Source organism: Gracilinanus agilis, chromosome 2 (genome assembly GCF_016433145.1).
Source record: "Gracilinanus agilis isolate LMUSP501 chromosome 2, AgileGrace, whole genome shotgun sequence".
NCBI classification, from domain to species: Eukaryota; Metazoa; Chordata; class Mammalia; order Didelphimorphia; family Didelphidae; genus Gracilinanus; species Gracilinanus agilis.
The window spans coordinates 415,734,429-415,755,069 of NC_058131.1; the positions used below are offsets into that span (position 1 = coordinate 415,734,429).

Genomic DNA, 20,641 nt, shown 5'->3' on the forward strand with positions numbered 1-20,641 from the left:
TGAATTCTTTCAAGAAGCTGAGTCCAAATTCTCTCCCTTCCTCCCCTTTCTTACCTCTGGAGAAGGCAAGATGATGAAATCAGGCATAACATATTTCTATATTAGCCATGTTGCAAAAGAAAATATACACACATAAGTACATGCATACACACATGAAAAATAAAAGTTAAGAAAAAAAACATACTTCAATCTGTACTCAGAGTTCATCGGTTTTCATGGAGGTAGATGGCATTTCCCATCATGGGTCCTTTGGAATTGTCTTGGGTCATTGGGACTGGTGTAGTTTAGCTTTCACAGCTGATCAGTTACAATATTGTTCCTATGTAGTCTTCTCCTGGTTCTGCTCTGAGTGATGGTCTTTTCCCTCCCCCCCCCCACTTTTTTTTTTTAAACCCTTAACTTCTGTGTATTGGCTCCTAGGTGGAAGAGTGGTAAGGGTGGGCAATGGGGGTCAAGTGACTTGCCCAGGGTCACACAGCTGGGAAGTGTCTGAGGCCGGATTTGAACCCAGGACCTCCCATCTCTAGGCCTGATTCTCAATCCACTGAGCTACCCAGCTGCTCCCTCCCCCCTTTAAAAAAAAAAAAGAATCTGGGAGATATTAGAATATTTGTAGGAAGCAGGGAAATGGCCAGTTGACAGGGAGAGACCGAAAGTTAGTGAGTGGGGATGATAGAGCTGGCGATGTGCTGGAGAAGACGGGATGCCGTGGGATCAAACATGTATCCAGATGGGGTTTCCTCGGTAAGAAGGACCACTTCTTCGAGTGAGTCAGTGAAAGAAATTGTGGAGAGACGCTAAATGATGAAAGATGAGGCGGGGAGAAGAGGGAGTCTGAGGAAATAGCCTTATTTTTATTTCAGTGAAGCATGAGATTAGGTTCTCAGTGAAGAGTGTGGCTTGAGATAGAACAGTGGGAAGCTTGAGAAGGGATGAAAAGGTTTGGAAAGGCCACGGAGAGCTCACTGGGGAGGTGGAACAGGACTGCCTTGCTGCAAGGAGGACCAAGTTGAGATTATGTAACAATTTAGTAGGGAATTCAGTTCTAGTTGCATCAGTTTCTTCAGATCCATTTACGGAGAGGAGTAAAGGCAGTAAATGGTGGGAGTAAACCAAGGCATGATTGACAATAGGATACAGGGGCAAAGGCCTTGAATATAGAGGATGGAGTAGGGTTAAACTGGTTCACCAGGGAGCCAAAGGAAGTAGGAAGGAGAGCATATTCAGTGTGGGGAGGATGGGTGGAGGAATTGGAGATCCCAGTGACGATGAAGAACATGTTTAGGGGTCACAAGGCAGAAGGGACTAGAGAATGATAAAAGATGTCTTGATTAAAGAATTTCAGAGTTTATGAACTTGGATATATGTAATTATAGGATTTAGAGTTGGTGGAGACCTTTAGTACTACCTAAAATGGGCTCTTCATTTTAAACAAGGAAACTGAGGCTTAGAGAATAAATAACTAGTCCAAGGTAAGCAAGTGTTGCAAGTAACCATGAGCAAGTTTAATAATTTTAATTTGGCTTCCCTAGAACACTGATTAATGTTAAAACAACAATGACAACAGACAAACAACAAAGTAATACACCCAAAAACAATGGCGAAAAAGTTGCTCTGTTTTTGCCCGTGGCTTGAAAGGGAATGTGGTGGTGATTACTTCAGGAAGTCAGGAGGCTTGTGTTCAAATCCTGCCTTAATCATTTATTAGTTGTGTCCTTGTGGGCAAAGCACTTAACACCTCTTCTGTTACTTCCTCAATAAAATGAAAAGATGAAGATAATATTGTGATGAACATCCTTTGCAACCTTAGAGTACTATAGAAATAGGAATTTTTAATTTTCCTTCTTATAAAATTGGTGTGTACATCCAGAGAAAGAACTGTGGGAGTAAAAACACAGAAGAAAAACATATGGTTGATCACATGGTTTGATGGGTATGTGATTGAAGATTTTGACTTTAAATGAACACTCTATTGCAAATATTAACAATATGGAAATAGGGTTTGAACAATGATATATGTATAACCCAGTGGAATTGCTTGTCAGCTCCAGGAGTGGGGAGGGAAAGAACATGAATCATGGAATCATGGAAAAACACCCTAAATAAATAAATAAATAAATAAATAAATGATATTGGTGTGTAACGTCAGTAGTGATCCAAGCTCTTGGTACCAGAGCCTGCTTTGGCAAAAGGCAGGGTTTTATTTCTAAGTCTCATAGAACTGGATTGGACCAGAGGGAAGAGGTATGGAGGAAAGAGCTGTAGACTTGACCTAGGAACTTGGGTTCAAATCTTAGCTTCAAGGCTTCCCAGCTGGACAACTCTAACAATCTAGGGCAGGATTTTGGGGGTGATATCTGTAGTAGCAGAAAAGATAGTCATATTCTTGCAGTAGCCAGTCTTCCAAAGAATCCTGTGCTGCCCTAAGCCAAAGGGTAATTCTCAGATGGCTGCTGCAGTCTTCCTATATTCAATTAGCATGAGACTAAGAAGAGGCAGAAAAGAATAGTAAAAAAGAACACTGAAGAAGAGAAGGGAGCCAAGAATATGGGGTTCAAATTTTAATTCAGGTCTTTAATAGCTATGTTACTTCAAACAAATTATTTCCCTCTTTCTTCTCTTCTAAAATAAAGAGGGTAACTTAAATGATTTCCAAGTTCTCTTTCAATGCTAATATTCTGTGTTTTGGTGCTTAAAAAATTGCTGTGATTCCTGTCACTGAGTTGGCTGAGCTATCATAGATGGAAAGGGACCTCTGAGAAATTGTCTAGTCCAAATCTTTCATTTTGTAGACTGGTAGAAATGAAGGCTTGGAAAGGTCATATCCAGAGTGGCTTTAGTAGACTTGAACCACTGACTAAAAGTCCAAGGTTATTTCCCTTATTCCAAGCTGCTTCTTTGTCAAACAACTCAGTGACTGGTTTTGCAACCAACTAAACCCACTGTTGGCTGGTCTGATTCAAAGGACAGTTCAGTCAGCTAGTGACAGTGTTAGAAAGAGAAAGGAGGGATGACCTCTGCTTTCCCTTACATTAAAAAAACAAAAACCAAAAATCCCTTACCATCTAATCTAGAATCAATACTGTGTATTAGTTCCAAGGCAATGGGAGTTAAATGACTTGCCCAGGGTCACACAGCTAGGAAGTGTCTGAGGTCAAATTTGAACCCAGTACCTCCTGTCTCTAGGCCTGCCTCTTAATCACTTAGCCACCTAGCTTCTTCTTCCCTTTTCCTCCCTTCATTTTGATGTGCCATAATCACTGCCCCTGGGGCTCTGCTGGTACCAAATGCTTGCATGGGGGTCCTGAACTCTTTATGTGGGTTGAAAGTTCATCTTAATCACTCTTTCTTTTTCTCTTTTGTTATTATTAAAAATGATGAAGGCTGGGATTAAAAGGGAGAATAGTATTTTAATAAAAGTCATGCTGATAGAGATAAATCATTAGACTATGCGCCTGTAAGTATTCAAACTGCCGCATCAGTCATTTTACCTTTCGTATCTTCGCGTAGCTAAAGAGGTAGCTAAAGAGGAAGTTCAAAAACACTTCCCAATATTTAAAGCTGTCCCTCACCTTGAAGATGTCATCTAAAACAGGAAACCCGTTGGAGCATGGGAAATGTAGTTCCAAGGTCCCCCACATGTCCACAGGAAGTTTGTCAAACACTATATTGATACATATATTGAGGCTCAATCCTTCCAAATAGAACCCCAGGTGATTTTAACTAACACACTTTCTTTCTTCCTTCCTTTCTTTTTCCCTTCCTTCCTTCCTTCCTTCCTTCCTTCCTTCCTTCCTTCCTTCCTTCCTTCCTTCCTTCCTTCCTTCCTTCCTTCCTTCCTTCTTTTCTTTCTTTCTCTCATTCAAAACCTTACCTTCCATCTTGGAATCAATACTGTGTATTGGTTCCAAGGCAGAAGAGTGGTAAGGGTAGGCAATGGGGGTCAAGTGACTTGCCCAGGGTTACACAGCTAGGAAGTGTCTGAGGACAGATTTGAACCTGGACTCTAGGCCTGGCTCTCAATCCAGTGAGCTACCCAGCTGCCCCTCTTTCTTAAGGATTCTTCTTTAGTGTTCTTAAATCAAGCAAGGCCCTTCCAAAAGTTGTTGGCAAAGGGGAACATGGGAGGAGGAGTGGTGTTTTTTTCTAGACAGATTAAGCAAACATTCATTTAGGAGTGACTATCCTACTCTGGAATCCTGGATGTAGAAAACCACAGAGGTTGATTCAGGTGGCTGATTTCACTCATTACAAAGTTATGTTAACGTAATTTTCAGATGAGTTTTCAGGTCCATATTATCAACTTGGTTTACTTTAGTATTTTCTAGCTATTTTTATTGTCCTTCTGAATTCAGAAAGTTAAGAGAAACCTTCTTGTCTTGCTCTCCCACTGCATTTCTAAGCCAGTCAAACACTAAGACAATGATTTAAAAAGGCAAGAGGTGGGTTTTTTCCAATATTTTATGTATCAAAATAAAAATGACAAAATCATTTCATAGTTCCTTTGTCATAACTGGAGTTTGAAATTTCTCTGATTCTTTGGTTTAGAAATACTGGAAAATCACAGTAAAGAAAGCATGAGTTTTGGAACAGGGGCTATGGGCAGAACAGCAGAAAGCAATCTAGGAAATAAAATAGAAAATTTATCCACAAACAGCTTAATTTCATAAGAACATATTGAAACATCATCCACAATACTAGAACTGAGTCAAGGTCTGCTCTTGAGTCAGCTGATAGAGTATTTTCTAGTTGAACTCATCACAAGACTTTTCATTTGGACTAGAAGGCAGCTTCTCTGCTCAAGCAGCATGTATGAGAAGTAAATTCACTAAATACCAATATCGATTTCCTAAGTGGCTTTTTAGCTCAGCAGGAATGGCATTTGATTCTAACTATACATAAATTTACATTTTTTCCCCAAAGTGGAAATAAAAGAATAGATTCAGAATACTGTGGAAGATTGGAAATGGATATTTTTTTTACTTGTACCAAATATAAGCACACCCAGATGAATTGTAGGTATAAAATATGAGGGTCTGTTCACTTAATAAACTGTGAGAATTTAAGTGGATGATCAACCTTCTTCAAACACTGGACCCAGAATCTTTGATTTATTTTGTAGTAGAAAATCAACTTCTGGAATTCTTTATTTTGCCTAGATGCTATTACATGTTATGGACTTTTCCACATTGTTTTTGTCTACATTAAGCTGAGACACGCTAATTCACAGGAAGAAAAACAGTGGTAACATATGGCTTACAGACAACAAGGTAAGATGAAATCATCACTTGTCAGGGATGCTGTAGACAGTTCATGAGAGGTCCCTTCCAACTCTCAGTCAACTATATGATAATTAAAAGTTGATAGATAGAGGATAACAATCCAATCAGGTGGATATTTATTGACAGAATTTTGTGTATATAAACCCAGATGCATATATGACATATATTACTGAAAGTCATAGGATAGCTTCCTGGGTGTCATAAACTGTTTCACGATTTCCTCTGTAACCTCACTGCGCCGGGCCTGATGATTTGCAATCAAGGGCTGCAGGACTTCAATAAGCGTCTTCTTTAATTCTCCAGTGAGCATAGCTCCACTTGTGTAATCCTGCCAGAAAGAGAACAAAATCATAATGAAAAATGACTGTGCCCTAAAACTGATGTGCCCATTCTGAGAATGGGGGAGAGGAGATTGCTGTCCTGGTATGATTTGGATTAGACAGCTCTCGAGGTTCCCTCTAGCTCTGAGATTCTGGGAGAGACTACGGAAGCCATCTAATTTAGGCACAACATCCCTGATAAGTGGCCCCAATCCCTGAAATATTATTCTTAACAAAAGAGTGGGATACATACAGGGTTGGCAATTACCTACACTGTAGGGAAGTAGAAAGGGAGGCACAATCCTCCTCTCCTGAGTCACAGCACCAGTTAGTGACAGGTCTGGGACACGACTTTTTTCTGGTCCACATATACCAATAACGCCCAAGCTATCACCCCCACTACTGACAAGTCATAGTTACATAATGCTTTTTTTCTTCCACAGCAACTATTTACTCAAATGTCATAGCAAGAACGGTATTTCCCCACCCCAAGAGTACTCTCCCACAAATATGCCCAGAATCCAATAAGCTGGGAAGAGTATACTTAACTGTAAGTACAAGGAGAAGGCGGCATACGTGACTTAGTGTTTTTAGGTATTTCTTCATAAAAATATAGGGAAATGTCCTTTTCACCTGTTAAGTTGCCACAGCCACTGTCAATTCTATCATAATAATGTGTTTTAAGCCTCCTTCTGCTCCACTCTCAATGCCACCATACTAATTCTGGCCTTTGTTGCCTTTTATCCTTTTATCCTTTTTAATAGTTTCATAAATAGTGACCCTGCCTTTCCTCCTTTCACCCCTTTCCAGAGCTGCCACAATTATCTTCCTGGGGGCACAGCTTTGACTCTATCACCTTCTTGCCCTGCAAAACTTCAGAGGATCTTCATGGTCTAGAGCAGGACATACTAATTCTTCACAATCTGCCTCCCACCTTTTCAGCCTGTCAATTGATTATCTGTGCACATGTCATATTCCTCCAGGCATCCTGTAAGCTTTCAGAAAGCTGCTTACCCTTATCACTTTTTCATCTTTGTGTACTAGGTTATTAAGGACTTAATAAGATGTTTGGTGAAATGATCTATAAAGTTATAGGGGGATCATAGAAATTGACTGAATCATAAAGTTTGGCTTAATGTAAGGAAAAACTTCTAAACAATTAGAGATATCTAAGACTGAAAGGAAATCAATTTGTTTTGAAATATGGTTATCAACATTTTTTTAAGAGTATTTGTGAATCTCAGCTTAAGGAGCCCTTTTTTTTTTTTAAACTCTTCCCTTCCGTCTTAGAATCAATACTATGTATTGGTCCCAAGGAAGAAGAGCAGTAAGGTCAAGGCAATGGAATTTAAGTGACTAGCCCAGAGTCACACAGCTAGAGTTCAGATTTGAACTCAGGACCTCCCTTCTCTAGGCCTACCCCTCTATTCACTGAGTCACTTGGCTCCCCCTAGGAGCTCCATTTTTTGAAAAATTTTTAAAGCTGGTTCACTATTGCCTAATGAGAAAGTTTCAAACCTCCCATCTTGGGATTTAAAGCTCTCCCAAATCTGGTGCTATCTTTCCCTACTTGTAAACATCCCAATATGACTTGAGTTCCTCTCTTGCTCCTTTATGTTCCTGTTTATCCTGATCCTTATGGCACAGTCTCTCCTTAAATTTCTAAATACCCTTTAAACTCAGCTCAAAAGTCACCATCTCCAAAAAGGGATTCCTTGCCAGTGGGTAATGACCGTTCTTCTATGAGGTGCCAGCACATTGCTTTTGTCTCTTACACACTTATCAGGTATTATAGTTACTCATTTACATATCCTATTTATCCAACTGAAAGCTTCATGAGGGTAGGAATAGTGGGTAATCTAAGCTTTTAAAACTCTCCTCATGCTGAACATAATATTCTGTATACAATAGATGTGTTAAAAGCATTTGTCAAAAACTTAATATTAAACACATTACCAACCATGTGTCTTGCCCATTTATTTGAATTAGTAAGGTGGTGCAAATCAAACAGCTTTCTAGCTACGCAGAAAGCCCAACAGAATGCAGGCAGCCTTGGATAATGCCCCTAGAATTACCTGTCTTATCTGCTCGAGCTTGTCATCATCTTCTAGAAAGAAGGTGAGGTACATGAAAGACACGTCTATGTCACAGTTGCCTCCGAGATGTCTGTGTTCCTCTATAGTATCTTTACCTCCAGAAAACGCATGTTTGTTGACCTACAGAACAAAATTCATGAAAATACAGTTTGGAAAAATGAATACTTTTAGATAAAAAGGCTGAGGTGATGATGGTGGCACATGCTTATAGCCCCTGTTTCTGGAAGAAGCTGAAGCTGCAGTGGGACTTACAGCCAACCAATGACTCTATTAAGATGGGTACCAATGTGCTGTGGTGCTCACCTAAGTGGGCACAGACTGGCCTAGGTTGGGAAAATGGAGCAAGCTAAAGCATCTGTACCAATTAATATTGGGAATGAATCTGTGAGTGGTTCCTATACTTCTGACCTCATTGAGATAGGGATACACAGTCACAAACAAACATATAAGCCAATAGAAAATACAAAAACAGTGGTATCCTTTGAATGTCCATAGATGCTATTTTAACACTCCAAGGACTCAAGATTTCACTGGTGTGGGGATTTCTCCAAGAAGATCCTCTGAAGGATGTATTCCTTCTGAGTCAACTAGATGTAATAACAGTTTATTAAATGTTTATGATCTATAAGGCACTACTGATATAGCCAATATGGATACAAAGACAAACAAACAAACAATTCCTTCCCTCAAGGAGCTTATATTCCAGAAATGGTCTCCATAAATAAATCATTTCCTCCTTTTGGTGATGAATCTCTCCATACTTAGTTTAGTTCTTGGATTACAAATACATGGTCTGGGGACAAACTCATTCTCCATGCATGCCCAGTAGCTTTCCAGGTGGGTGGGGTGTGACAGAATAGGGACTTTGCTCACACCACTTTTGAGACCCTAGAATTATCTCTTCACTTTCCTTTGAACTGTGAAAAGTGTATGAACCACTTACAAAAGGCGGTCATTAAAAAAGGAGCAGGGAAAGAATCTCAAAGATAAGAATATATGTCATACTCTAGTACAATCCAATGAATTTTTGGATATGGATGCTGACATGGCCTAGCAGACTTCTAGGAATCATATTCAGTGCTCCAAATGAAATGAGCAGAGGAAGTTATAGTAATAGTTATTCCAGTTACTGTTGATCCTTTGCTTTTGAAGAGGACCAAAGACATCAAGGGTGATGACTTGACTTGCATGTGAATTGGTTTAAGTGAGGCAGAGTTGCACAAATTTGTCAGCCTCACTCTGTTTTCTAGAGTCATCCTATACAGTGGCAGGACAAAAGCCAAGCTGTCTGACAATGGCCAGGGATGATGTGATGGCTTTGGCCTCTTTCATGTTTGACATGGCTGCTTTGTGGCTATTTGAGGCTTCCCTGAACTTGGTTTAGCCCATCTGCCAAGACAGTTTTAGTGGTGTGTTGCCACCACTCACACTGCAGTTTCTTAGAGCCACAGGTGAGAGTTGGGGGACAGGTAGACACCCAAGGTAGAGGAGGAGTCCTGGAAAGGTCTCTGCAAGCCCCTGTACCAGTCGTGCTGGTCCTTTATGAATTATCACAGTAGTGAATGTAAATGTGTAAAGAGCAACAAGTATTCACTGGGGGCAAAAGTGAATGCTTCTCAAAAACACCATTGCTTCTCTTTAGTTGTGTCCAACTCTCTGTGACCCCATGGATCATAATAAGGAGTGGTTTGCCATATCCTTCTCCATTGGATTAAGACAGAGGTTAAGTGACCTGCCCAAGGTCACACAACTACTGTCTGAGGCTGGATCTGAACTCAGGTCTTCTTGACTCCAGATCCTGTGCTCTATCTGCTGAGCCACCCAGCTTCCTCCTATAGGCTGCTTTTAAACTGAGAGAAGTCTTTACCTTATTCTTGATCTGCTTGGCTGTATCAGTGAGGAAGATGGAAGAGTTGGGGTCACTGGCACTCATTTTAGTTTGGGCTCCCTGCAGAGCTGGGAAGAAGGTTGAATGAAGCAAGGCTGGTTTGGGATAGCCAATCCTTGGAGCCACATCTCTTGTCATTCTAAAATAAGGATCCTGAAAAAAAAAGAAAAGAATAAATACCAAAATAATATGAGGCATACAATGAAATAACTTATTTTACATAGTGCTTCAAGGATTACAAAGCAATTTCCTCATAATAACCCTGATAGGAGTGAAAATATCATCCCCACTTTACAGATGAAGACTCAGGAAAAATTAAAAGACTTGCCCAAAGTCAGTCTGGACTTAGACTCAAATGCAGGTCTTCTGATAAAGTACTTCCTACTAGACATGTGTGTAGAATGTGAAGACTGGGATTTGAACCCAGGTTTCCTAAGCTTAAGGCCAGTGTTCTTTCTGCTACACCAGGCTGCTGATCATTTTCTATTCTTGTATTTTAGTCTCAGATTAAAAACAAATCAGTATCCTTTGTTTTTATATCACCTTCACTGTCAAATTTATCCCTCCCCCCCCATCTTCCTTTATCCTTTTAACAAAGAAAAAATAAAAATAAGGTCAACAAAATGAACCAAACTTGAATCAAATCTGACAGTACATGTTATGCTTCATAGCCACAGTCCCATCTATGGAATGGATCTATTTTCTCATCTCTTTCCTGGGCCCAACCTGGTTATTATAATCACATAGCATTCTTTTCTTTTCTTTGTTTTTTGATCCTTTATGCCATTGTAGCCATTAGCTATATTCTTTCTTTGGTTCTGCTTATTTCTCTCTGCATTGATTACAGAAGACTTCCCATGCCTAGGCCGAGGCCTTAATAAATGAACAATAGTTGAGAGGTTCTTCCAATTAAAATCTTGACATATTATATAGAAAGTAAAGTCTCTCAAGTTAAGTGAGATGCAATGGTTTCTTACCTGGTCTATGGCACATGGAATAAGACACTGAATATCTGTTCTGTCTTTGAAAATCTGTGGAAATGAGTTGCTGAAGGATGGAGCAGCCTGGATAGCAGGAAAACTAATCTTTCCTGAAAGAGGAAAAATAACGACAAAATATAAATTTTTTTTTCAATTCAGAATAACTCTTGCTGCTCTAAACAAACTCTGCTGTGAATCTCTAGCCACTGTGTCAGGGTATTTAGGCTTCAACAAATAGTAACTTACAGACTCTAGCTCACAGAAGTCCACAAGATCCTGGTTCGTTAAATTCTTCTCAAAGTTGTATTTAAAGTAAGAGGCAGACATTTCTTCATTTAAAAATGTTGTAGTTAAGGGATTAGGATAGGATGCTATTAGAAGCCATTTTTACTTGAGCTTTGATATACTTTATTTTAAAATTCATTTGATTAGAGTAGTTAAGTCTGTCTTTTATAGTTGATATTGTTGTTACTATGTACAATGTTCTAGTTCTACTCACTTTACAGTGCATCAATTCATATTGCTAGGTTTTTCTGAAATCATCCTGCTGTTTATAGCTTATAGCACAATAGAATTCCATCACAATCATAACCACAACTTCCTCAAACATTCCCCAATTGATGAGCATCTTCTTAATTTACAATTCTTTGCCAACACAACAAGAGCTGCCAGAAATACTTTTGAAACAAATAGGTCATTTCCCCTTTTCTTTGATCTCTTTGTGATACAGATCTACCAGAGGTATTATTGGGTCAAAGGGTATGCATAATTTTATAGCCCTTTTGGTCATACTTCCAAATTGCTCTCCAGAATGGCTGGACCAGTTCACAACTTCATCAACAGTGCATTAGTGTCCCAATTTTTCCATATTCCCATCAACACCTATCATTTTCTTTTTCTGTCATGGTAATCAAATTGATAGGTATGAGTTGGTACCTTGGCATTATTTTTACTGGCATTTTTCTAATCAACAGTGATTTGTAGCATTTTTCCATATGATTTTGATTGTTTCAATTTTTTCTTCTGAAAACTCTGTTTATATCCTTTGGCCATTTATCAACTGGGGAGGAAAAGATATTTTCCCCCCCTACAAGATGGCTTTCCTCATCAACTGATATCCCTTTCCTTTCTATCCTACCCTCATATAATTTTGTTTGACCTGTTCCAAAAATATTACCTAGCCTATCACTCCCCTACTTGACTGAGGAAACTGAGAACCAATGGAAAGAAGTCACTTGTCCAAGGTCATACAGCTAGTTTGTGGAAAGGCCAGGACCCCTTGGGCCTTCCATTTCCTTTCTGTAAACTATGCTTTAATGAAGGACATTCTTGGTGGAAGGGATATACACTGTTGGTAGAACCAAAATTCTAATTCAAGACCAACTATTCTGTTTGATAAAAGATATTTAGACTGCGCAGTCAAATGGCCTCAAATTCATTGTAATGGATCAAAAGAAACTGATTTACATTACTTAAAATACCAAGAAGGAATTTTTTTGGGAGGGAACATATGTTGAAGTAGATGACTTCTGAGCTCACTTTCAATTTTAAAATTCTGTGACACCATGATTTTAAAATTGCTATTCTTCAATGTAGCTGGTCAAGGGCATGAGCTGACTACAGGACATACGATTACAGATGTACTGATGGTTGACATCAGGTATTCCTTCCAAAATCCATGGAAGCTATTTGCCTAACTAATTTACTCAGCTTCAAATGAAGGAATGGTCCATATGGATTGGGTTCATTCTACTGATAAAAATTGGAGTATAAATGATAGTTCCGATTTTTATAAAAATGTGGAAATTTTAATGAATAAGAAAATACTGGGCTTAAATGATGATGGGATTCAAAGTATTAAAATTAATTTCTGTGTAAGGCACTTCCATTCTCTTCTGGCTTTACCTGTCTATAATTCTTTGATTCCTCGTTTGTTCTACTTATAGAAGTATAATAGTAACTTGCTTTTATAGTTTTTAAAGTGTTTTCTAGATAGCCTGCCTCACTGATCTTATGATAAAGGAGGAACTACACAACTCAATTTTCTTTCTTTCTTTCTTTTTTTTAAAATAAAATGGATTAAGTTTTTAGAGAGTGTCAACCAAAACATTCAAAATGAAGTAAAATGCCACATAAGAACATATGGACCTGACTAAAGACTTTATACCAGCTGTTTATGTTCTAGCATTACTCATCCCTGTGTTTAATATTTAATGAGATAAGCTAACATAGTAAAAATTTCAGGAAGATTACCCTGAGGTATGCAACAAATACCTTCTTATTTCATTCTCTTTAACTTTATACATTATTCTGTTATTTTAAGGTGCTATTCCAGTGCTCTGCTGATATCTCCACAAAGAGAACTGTATTTAATGAAGAACAGAACTAGTTTACATAATTAGATTATATTTCCCCTAAAAATATATGATTCCAGAAGAGCTAAATTTGGTCTTACCAATGCAATCACTGTCAGTGAAGCCAAAGATGCCTTTTACTTGATTAAAAGTGACATGCTTTTGGATTTTGACCACATTCTTGTAGAAACCTGGACTTGACCTGCAAAGAAGAGTCAGAAGTGAAATTCTGTTCTTAGTGGCTGCTCCAGATTAGAAATTGCTATCTAGGCAGCATCAACCAGATAGAAACATGAAGTTTGATCTTAGATAAGTTTGGGGCTTGTATAGTGGTCAAATGAGACAAAGGGCTGCCTGATTCTGTCAGATGCAGAGGTCACCTCAACTCAAGACCTCCTCAGATGCTTTACCATGGCATGGAGGTGACTCCAGATTCTTGAGATCAATGTCAGCAGAACTTTGACTCTGGCAGGTCTCATAAAGCTTGAAAAGTTTGGCAGTCAAATTCATATTTATTATCTAGCAATTGATCAAGTTCAAAGAGGCTATTCACAAGAAAGTTGGACAGCAGGGGATGAATTTTTTTTGGCCACAGAAACTCATGTACATGTATATTAAGGCACAGAAGGCTTGGAATTTATATTAGTGGAGGGAGCACTTCCATCTATAAAATCATGAAGCTTTGGAGCTTTTGTGCTCCAGCACTGCTAAACTGAGAGCAGGAGGATAAAGTGGAGAGAATACTGGGTCCAGGGTGAAAGTCAAACAATCTGGATACCAATTCAAACTTTGTCACTGTCTGTTCCTGGGAAAGGAAAGGCTGTGTTGGACTGGATGAACTCTAAGGTCACTTCCACTTCTAAATTGTATGGACTTATGAGTTTAGTTAACATAAAAAAATCATATTCCTCATCGGTATTTTTAAAAAAAGATCAAGCACTCTTCTTGGTATTTATTAATCATTAAATCCCTAAACTCAGGCATTGATTTTTTTCTTTCAGAGCTGATATATGGGATAGATAACAATGATACATATACTGTAATGAACAAATAGCGAAAGAACACACTTTAATTTAACAAATAGATGAGGGAGATTTATATTTCATAAATGATACAATCTCATCCAAAGGTGAATGTATCAATGGTGCATCAAGTGTGAGAGAATCATGGGAGTTTTTAATTCAGAAAGGAAAATGAATATCTTTTTTTTTTTTTTTACATTAGTGATAGGCATTGAAATCATTCTAAGACAGAATTGAGTTTTTTAATTTTTTCAAACCCTTACCTTCTGCCTTGGAGCCAATACTATGTATTGGCTCCAAGGCAGAAGAGTGGTAAGGGTAGGCAATGGGGGTCAAGTGACTTGCCCAGGGTCACACAGCTGGGAAGTGTCTGAGGACAGACTTGAACCCAGGACCTCTCATCTCTAGACCTGGCTCTCAATCCACTGAGCTACCTAGCTGCCCCCTAAAACCATTCTTCTGAGAAGTGGTCCGCTGGCTTCATCAGACTGCCAAGGGAATCCATGACACCAATGAGATTAGGACTCTGATCTCCTGATTCCCTATTAGCCTCTCAAACTTAAAGCCTTTCATGACTTGGTTCCTTCCTACCTTTCTGGTGTTTTTCCATCCCATTCATTTATACCATCCTTGATCCAACTATGATCTAATTGCAGTCACTCAAGTCTATGCCTTAGTAACAGCCAGCCCCCCCCTGCTTGGAATGCTTTCTCTATACTCCCCTGGCTTCCTTCAAGGCTCAGCTCATACACCAGCCTCTGTAGGAGGCCTTTCCAGGTTCCCTCCAGCTGCCAGGGCCTTCAATCATATGACCTTCATCTACTCTGTCTATATCTTCTGGCTACCTAGGTATCTGCGCATGTATCTAAGATGTGAGCTTCTTGAGAGTGGGGGATGTTTTTGTCTGTCTTTGTGCTCTTAGCACTAGTACACTGACTGGCACAGAGTTAAGCATTTAAAATCTGCTTTTTTGAAATTTACACACTCTGTGACTTTAGGTTTCTCACTGGTAATATATGGACCATAATGTGTGTACTACCTGCCTTTCAGGGCACTTATGAGAAAAGCACTCATTCCCCCTCCTTAAATTATATTCTGTATATAAAATTATAAACATTACCAAACAGGAATATTTTAATATACAAAGACCAACAAAAGGGAATTGACAGATGAAATAATTTGATTTATCACTTGTTTATTTGAGTACATGTTTTGGGGTTTTGGTTTTATAAGATTATTCACTTACAAAAATGAATAACATAAAAATATGTTTTGTGTGATAATACACATATAACCCTCCAAAAATAAAATGATTATGTAAAAAAAAAAAACCAAACCCCAAAAAGATACACATTAAATTTAATAAAATTTTCCTTCTTTTTATTTCCTTCTGATTAATTTTCTTCTGTTTTCAAAAATGTCATCATATTCTAGGGTAGCTAGCAAGCACAGTGGATTGAGAGCCAGATCAAATCTGACCTCAGACACTTCCTAGCCATTTGACCCTGGGCAAGTCACTTAACACCAATTGACTAGTCCTCATGGAACCAATACTTAGTATTGATTCTAAGACAGAGGTAAGAGTTTAAAAAAAGTCATACTCTCACTTTCTCTTCTTTCTCTTCCCTCTTCTTTCTTGCACTTCTATCACTACTCACTAATACTGCTCCATCCACCATTCCCCCATCCCTCTTTTGGTTCTAAAGAGCATAGTCGAGCATAACAAAGCACACTTTGGCCATGTCTGAAAATAAATGTATGTTTTATTCCTTACTTCTAATGCCTCTCTAATAAGACACTCGTTTTGTAAACTTGAAAGCACATTATAAGTATGAATTTTTAGCTCTTCTTATGGATAAAGTGTGATGTAATAAGGCCTGATTTAGGATGGTGGCAGGGAGCATGAGAATGCTGAGGTGTGACAGACATTCATTACACTGTCCTATTTCTCCTAAACAAAAGTTCTCTAGTTTAGAATAGTGCTGAATTTTAACATTTAAAAGCCCAGGGAAATGTTTAAAGTCACAATGGGAAGAAAAGTCACAGAACTCAGACTGCCAGATCTGGAAGGAGCTTTGGAACTAGAGAATTTAGGATAGGATGTTAATGGTTATTTATTGTAACACCTCCTCCTTTTACAGATAAGGAACCTGAAGGCCAAAGAGGAGGACCCTGTGCAAAAAGTGATGAAAAATACTACAGGAAAACAAACAGAATTTTTTGACATTCAATTAGGGCAATTAAAAAAAAAAGAAAAAGGCCAAAAGCTTAAGAAGCTAAAAAAAATGCTGGCTCTCTTTTCTCACTAAAAAAAGTAAGCCTCCATACGGTGCCCCATTTTCCATGGGAACAGGGAGGGAGGGACCCCACCAGCAGCGTCCTCTGAACCTATCACACAGCCTGAGGCTGAACACTACATGTCTATGTGGTGAACATCTTTTCAAGCATGGGGCTGGTTATTCCTCCCATGAACACTCTAATTTTCCCCACCATATTAAAAAAGGAATAGCAGGAATCCATTCCTTTTTGAATATGGTGGGGAAAATTAGAGTGTTGATGAACAATACTAATATCCCTGGAGGAAAGTTCCTAAGATCATAGTAATTGGAGTTGGAAAGGATCTTTGCAGGAGCCTCATATAATTTTGAAGGCGGGGAAAAGATGGAGAGCCCAAAAGGGACCATGACATTTGCAGTCAGGTGGGGTAATAGAACCAGTTAAGAGAACCAGGAGCCAGACCACAGTCTTAGGACTTCAGATCTAGTGTTCTTTCCAAAGCCCTCTTTCCCTCAGGCTTCTCCAAGCACTTTACCTGGGCTATACCTCATTCTCCTTGGTATCACAGTTATTTGTGTATGTGTGTTTTCCTATATTGGATCTGAAAAAAAGAATTGAATCTATATTTGTATTCCCAGTGCTGGGGAGAGAGCCTTGTTTTGCAGATCAATAAATGTCTGTTAACCTGAAATGATGATCAGTGCTTGGGTGACAGGATTACATTTCCTATCCCATGTGACAAATGCTTTCTTTGTCCTGTGTTACGATTAAAAATCAGATTAACAATTACTTTTTATGATGAACATGACTGATTATATGCTTGTGCTACTGAGAGAGATAAAGTAAAAAAAAAAAATTGGAATGGCCTTCAGAGAGAGATAGGTTAGTGCAAACCATTCATTTTACATGTGGGTACACTGAGGCCCAGAAGGGGAAATGATGAGGCACAAGTCAAATATACAGATATATGTGGGCAGAGTACAGACTAGTACCCTGGCCTCCAGATTTGTAACTCAGGATTCTTTTTACTCTATCATATAAGCATTGAGCTGTTTCTCAGTCTTCATAGATCTACTGCCCATCCCTTTGCAGCACTTAGCATGGTGCCAGGCACAGAGCAGACACTCAATAATACAGCCTGAATCATAGGAAGGACTATAGATTTAAAACTGGAAGTGGGGGGGGAGGGAGGTGGAGGGCAGCTGGGTAGCCCAGTGGATGGAGAGCCAGGCCTAGAGGTGAGAGGTCCTAGATTCAAATCTAGCCTCAGACACTTCCCAGCTGTGTGACCCTGGGCAAGTCACTTGACTCCCATACACAGTATTGATTCCAAGACAGAAGGTAAGGGTTTAAAAAAATAAAAAATAAAAAATAAACTGGAAGGGGCCTTCTTGACAAACTAGTCCAACCTACTTATTAAACAGACAAGAAAATTCTCCTCATTCCGCATAACTGTTCTGGATTCCTGGGGTTATATTTTAAGCAATATACTTTTAACAAAACTTCTCTTCATTAAAAGCCATTTGGATGTGCTCTAAACTTTGTTTTAATGAGACTTTATCTATTTAAAAAAAAACCCAGCAAAAAAGGGACTGGTTTGTTAAGAGAGTTTTAAAGACTGGGAATTTGTAGTCAAATTTCAAAAAATAGATGAAAATACTGTAAGTTTTAAATAAGGTTAAGAAGTCATCCAGAAAAAGATTTTAGTTTTCTCAATCTCCTTTTGTTCCCTTCAAAATTAAGAGAGTTCGAATTTCATTTCCAACATAACATCCCTTTATAAGAGATTAAGAGTAAGAGTAGTAACAATAAAAGTTCCAGCTTCTAGGGGCAGCTGGGTAGCTCAGTGGATTGAGAGTCAGGCCTAGAGATGGGAGGTCCTAGGTTCAAATCCGGCCTCAGACACTTCCCAGCTGTGTGACCCTGGGCAAGTCACTTGACCCCCATTGCCTACCCTTATCACTCTTCCACCTATAAGTCAATACACAGAAGTTAAGGGTTTAAAAAAAAAAAAAGTTCCAGCTTCTAGTATTTACAGAGTACTGTCACTGGAGATCCCTATGAGGCAGGTCATGCAAATACTAAAATCTCTACTGTATAGATGAGGAAACAGGCTCACAGAAGTGGAGGGACTTGTCAAGGGCTACACTGTTCACCAAAGACTAAATCCAGGACTCAAACTCAGGTCTTTGGACCCCAAGGCTGGGGCACCTTCCTCTATATAAGTTGCCTTGGCATGTTTTGAGCCTGTGCAGATTTATCCCTGAGTAAACTGTTAGACTGTGTAGGTATCAAAAAGACAGCGAAGCGTTTTTTTATGCTTACCCCATGTATTCCAGGTCAGAAAATATGAAAGTTTTATTTATGTCAAAACCACAGGCTATGATATCCTTTGCATTTTCTACTGTATAGCCATATGCTTGCTCAAGTGTTAGCTCTTTCCAGAGGTATTTTTCATCATCAGTCATTTGGATAACCAGAGGAACATTGAACACATCTTGCAGCCACCTAAAAAACAGAGGCCCCAAATCATTACTATCTTTCTCTAAGTAGTATTTGAACACAGTATCATTTTTGTTGTTGTGTTCAGTCACGTTTGACTCTTCATTGACCCCATGGACTATAACATGCCTGGCCCTTCTATCCTTCATTAACTCTAAGTCTGCCCAAACTTATGTGCATTGTTTCCATGACCCTATCTGTCCACCTCACTCTCCCCTTTTCCTTTTGCCTTCATTCTTTCCCATTATCAGGGTCTTTTCCAATGAGTCCTGTATTCTTATTACATGGTCAAAGAATATTTAAGCTTTACCTTCAGCATTTGACTTTCCAGTGAATAGTGTGAATAAAAACATTAAGACTGCTTTACCTACAAATTATCATATACTTCCCTTCTGAGCTGTATAGTCTTTACCTTAAGAAGGTTCATAAATACTTTCATTTCTTTAAATCAAGTCTAGGAAGATGTGAAGCAAAAAAGAGGGATCTTGGAAAATGAATGTGATGAGTTAACTACCTCTACAGATATTTAAGCAGAGACAGGATGACTACTTTGGGAGATGTGGCTGAGTACATTGGTGCTTCAGGTAAGGATTAATCTATGATGTCCTATAGGGTTTTTTATAATTCACATTCTTTGATTCTTGTTTAGAGCTCATGTGGTTTCATGATTCTTACGTCCCTTCCCCCTCTAACATTCTAGGCTTCGCCCAACTATATGATATATATATATATATTATGTTTCTAGTACCTAACAATTTGGTTGTGAGGCAAATTTACAAAAATAATACTGTCATATATGTTTTAAACATTGCTTGAATATTAAAATTATGATAAAAGAGAAATTTATATTGTTAGATAATAAGTATAATAATTATGATAAACATAATAGCGATAATTTTTTTAAAAGATCTGGAAGATGGTGCTACTTACTTTGTGAAAATAAATGGAATAAGATGGCCTACATGCATTGCTTCAGAAGAAGGCCCTCTGCCTGTATAAAGATAGAATGGCTTCTTATTTTCATATGCATCAAGAATATTGTTCATGTCCCTAAATGAGAAGAGAACAGAGGAAACAGTGTGACTTTCTCAGAAAAAATATCAGACAACTTAACAAATTTGTACCTGAAAGTGAAAAATCAAACAAATAAATGAATATCATGTAGTTTCTAATTAAATCGCTTCCTTTCTAATTGGTTCTTTCAAAAGAATGACTTAAGATATAGTTTTTAATCATCCTAAAAGGTGAACTAAATGATAGAATTGACATTTAAGGGACAGATTTCTTATATGGTCCCAAATCAGGCTGACCACTGTCTTCATTTGGAATTCAATTTAATAAACATTTATTACGTATCTATTGTGTGCTAGGAATTTATAATTTAGTAGGGGCAAATAACCCCTATAAATCACTAGACTTTAATGCTTCAAGGATCTAGGATTTTGAGTGTGTGTATTCATTCTCTTCGTCTATATAAGCTGAAATCTCTCTATTGGCTTGGCCATTTTGGGGAGTAGTTTTTGCTGGAAAAATTCATCACTTGATGAGCTTCTTTGTATTTGGCTAAGCTATTCCTTAGATAAGACACAACACCATCTATCATGGGGCCCATATCCCAAGCCTTTCTAGCCTGGGAGAACACATCAGAGCTTGCTCTGATAGCATAAGCATTGAGAACCTAGGGTCATCTTCACACCATGCATGAAGAGGCACCAGAATAGGCCTTTTGTAAGGCCCAATACTAACACTGTTGGCATTGTTGGTTGGGATTATGAATCAGAGGCACAAGTGAAGCAAGAGGTAGAAGTCTGTAAATCACAGAATGGGGAAAGAAGAAGCTGATGGGGTTCTACCCTAGAGTGCCCCATGATGACTGAGCACAGTATCTATATGGGGATGGCTTGTCAATTGAAGTATTAG

General features: G+C 38.6%; 1 protein-coding gene across 1 annotated transcript in view; it reads right to left on the reverse strand.

Moving 5' to 3' along the window:
* Positions 1-3,982: 3,982 nt before the first annotated feature.
* WARS1 (tryptophanyl-tRNA synthetase 1) overlaps positions 3,983-20,641 on the reverse strand; it is a 49,402-nt gene continuing 32,743 nt past the window's right edge. Inside the window, exons 5-11 of the mRNA XM_044664600.1 lie at positions 19,652-19,771; positions 18,545-18,727; positions 13,022-13,122; positions 10,564-10,676; positions 9,566-9,739; positions 7,678-7,818; positions 3,983-5,610 (exon numbers count right to left, since the gene is read on the reverse strand). Of these exons, the coding sequence (XP_044520535.1) occupies positions 5,449-5,610; positions 7,678-7,818; positions 9,566-9,739; positions 10,564-10,676; positions 13,022-13,122; positions 18,545-18,727; positions 19,652-19,771 (994 nt within the window). The 3' untranslated portion in view covers positions 3,983-5,448. The remainder of the gene's footprint in view (positions 5,611-7,677; positions 7,819-9,565; positions 9,740-10,563; positions 10,677-13,021; positions 13,123-18,544; positions 18,728-19,651; positions 19,772-20,641) is intronic.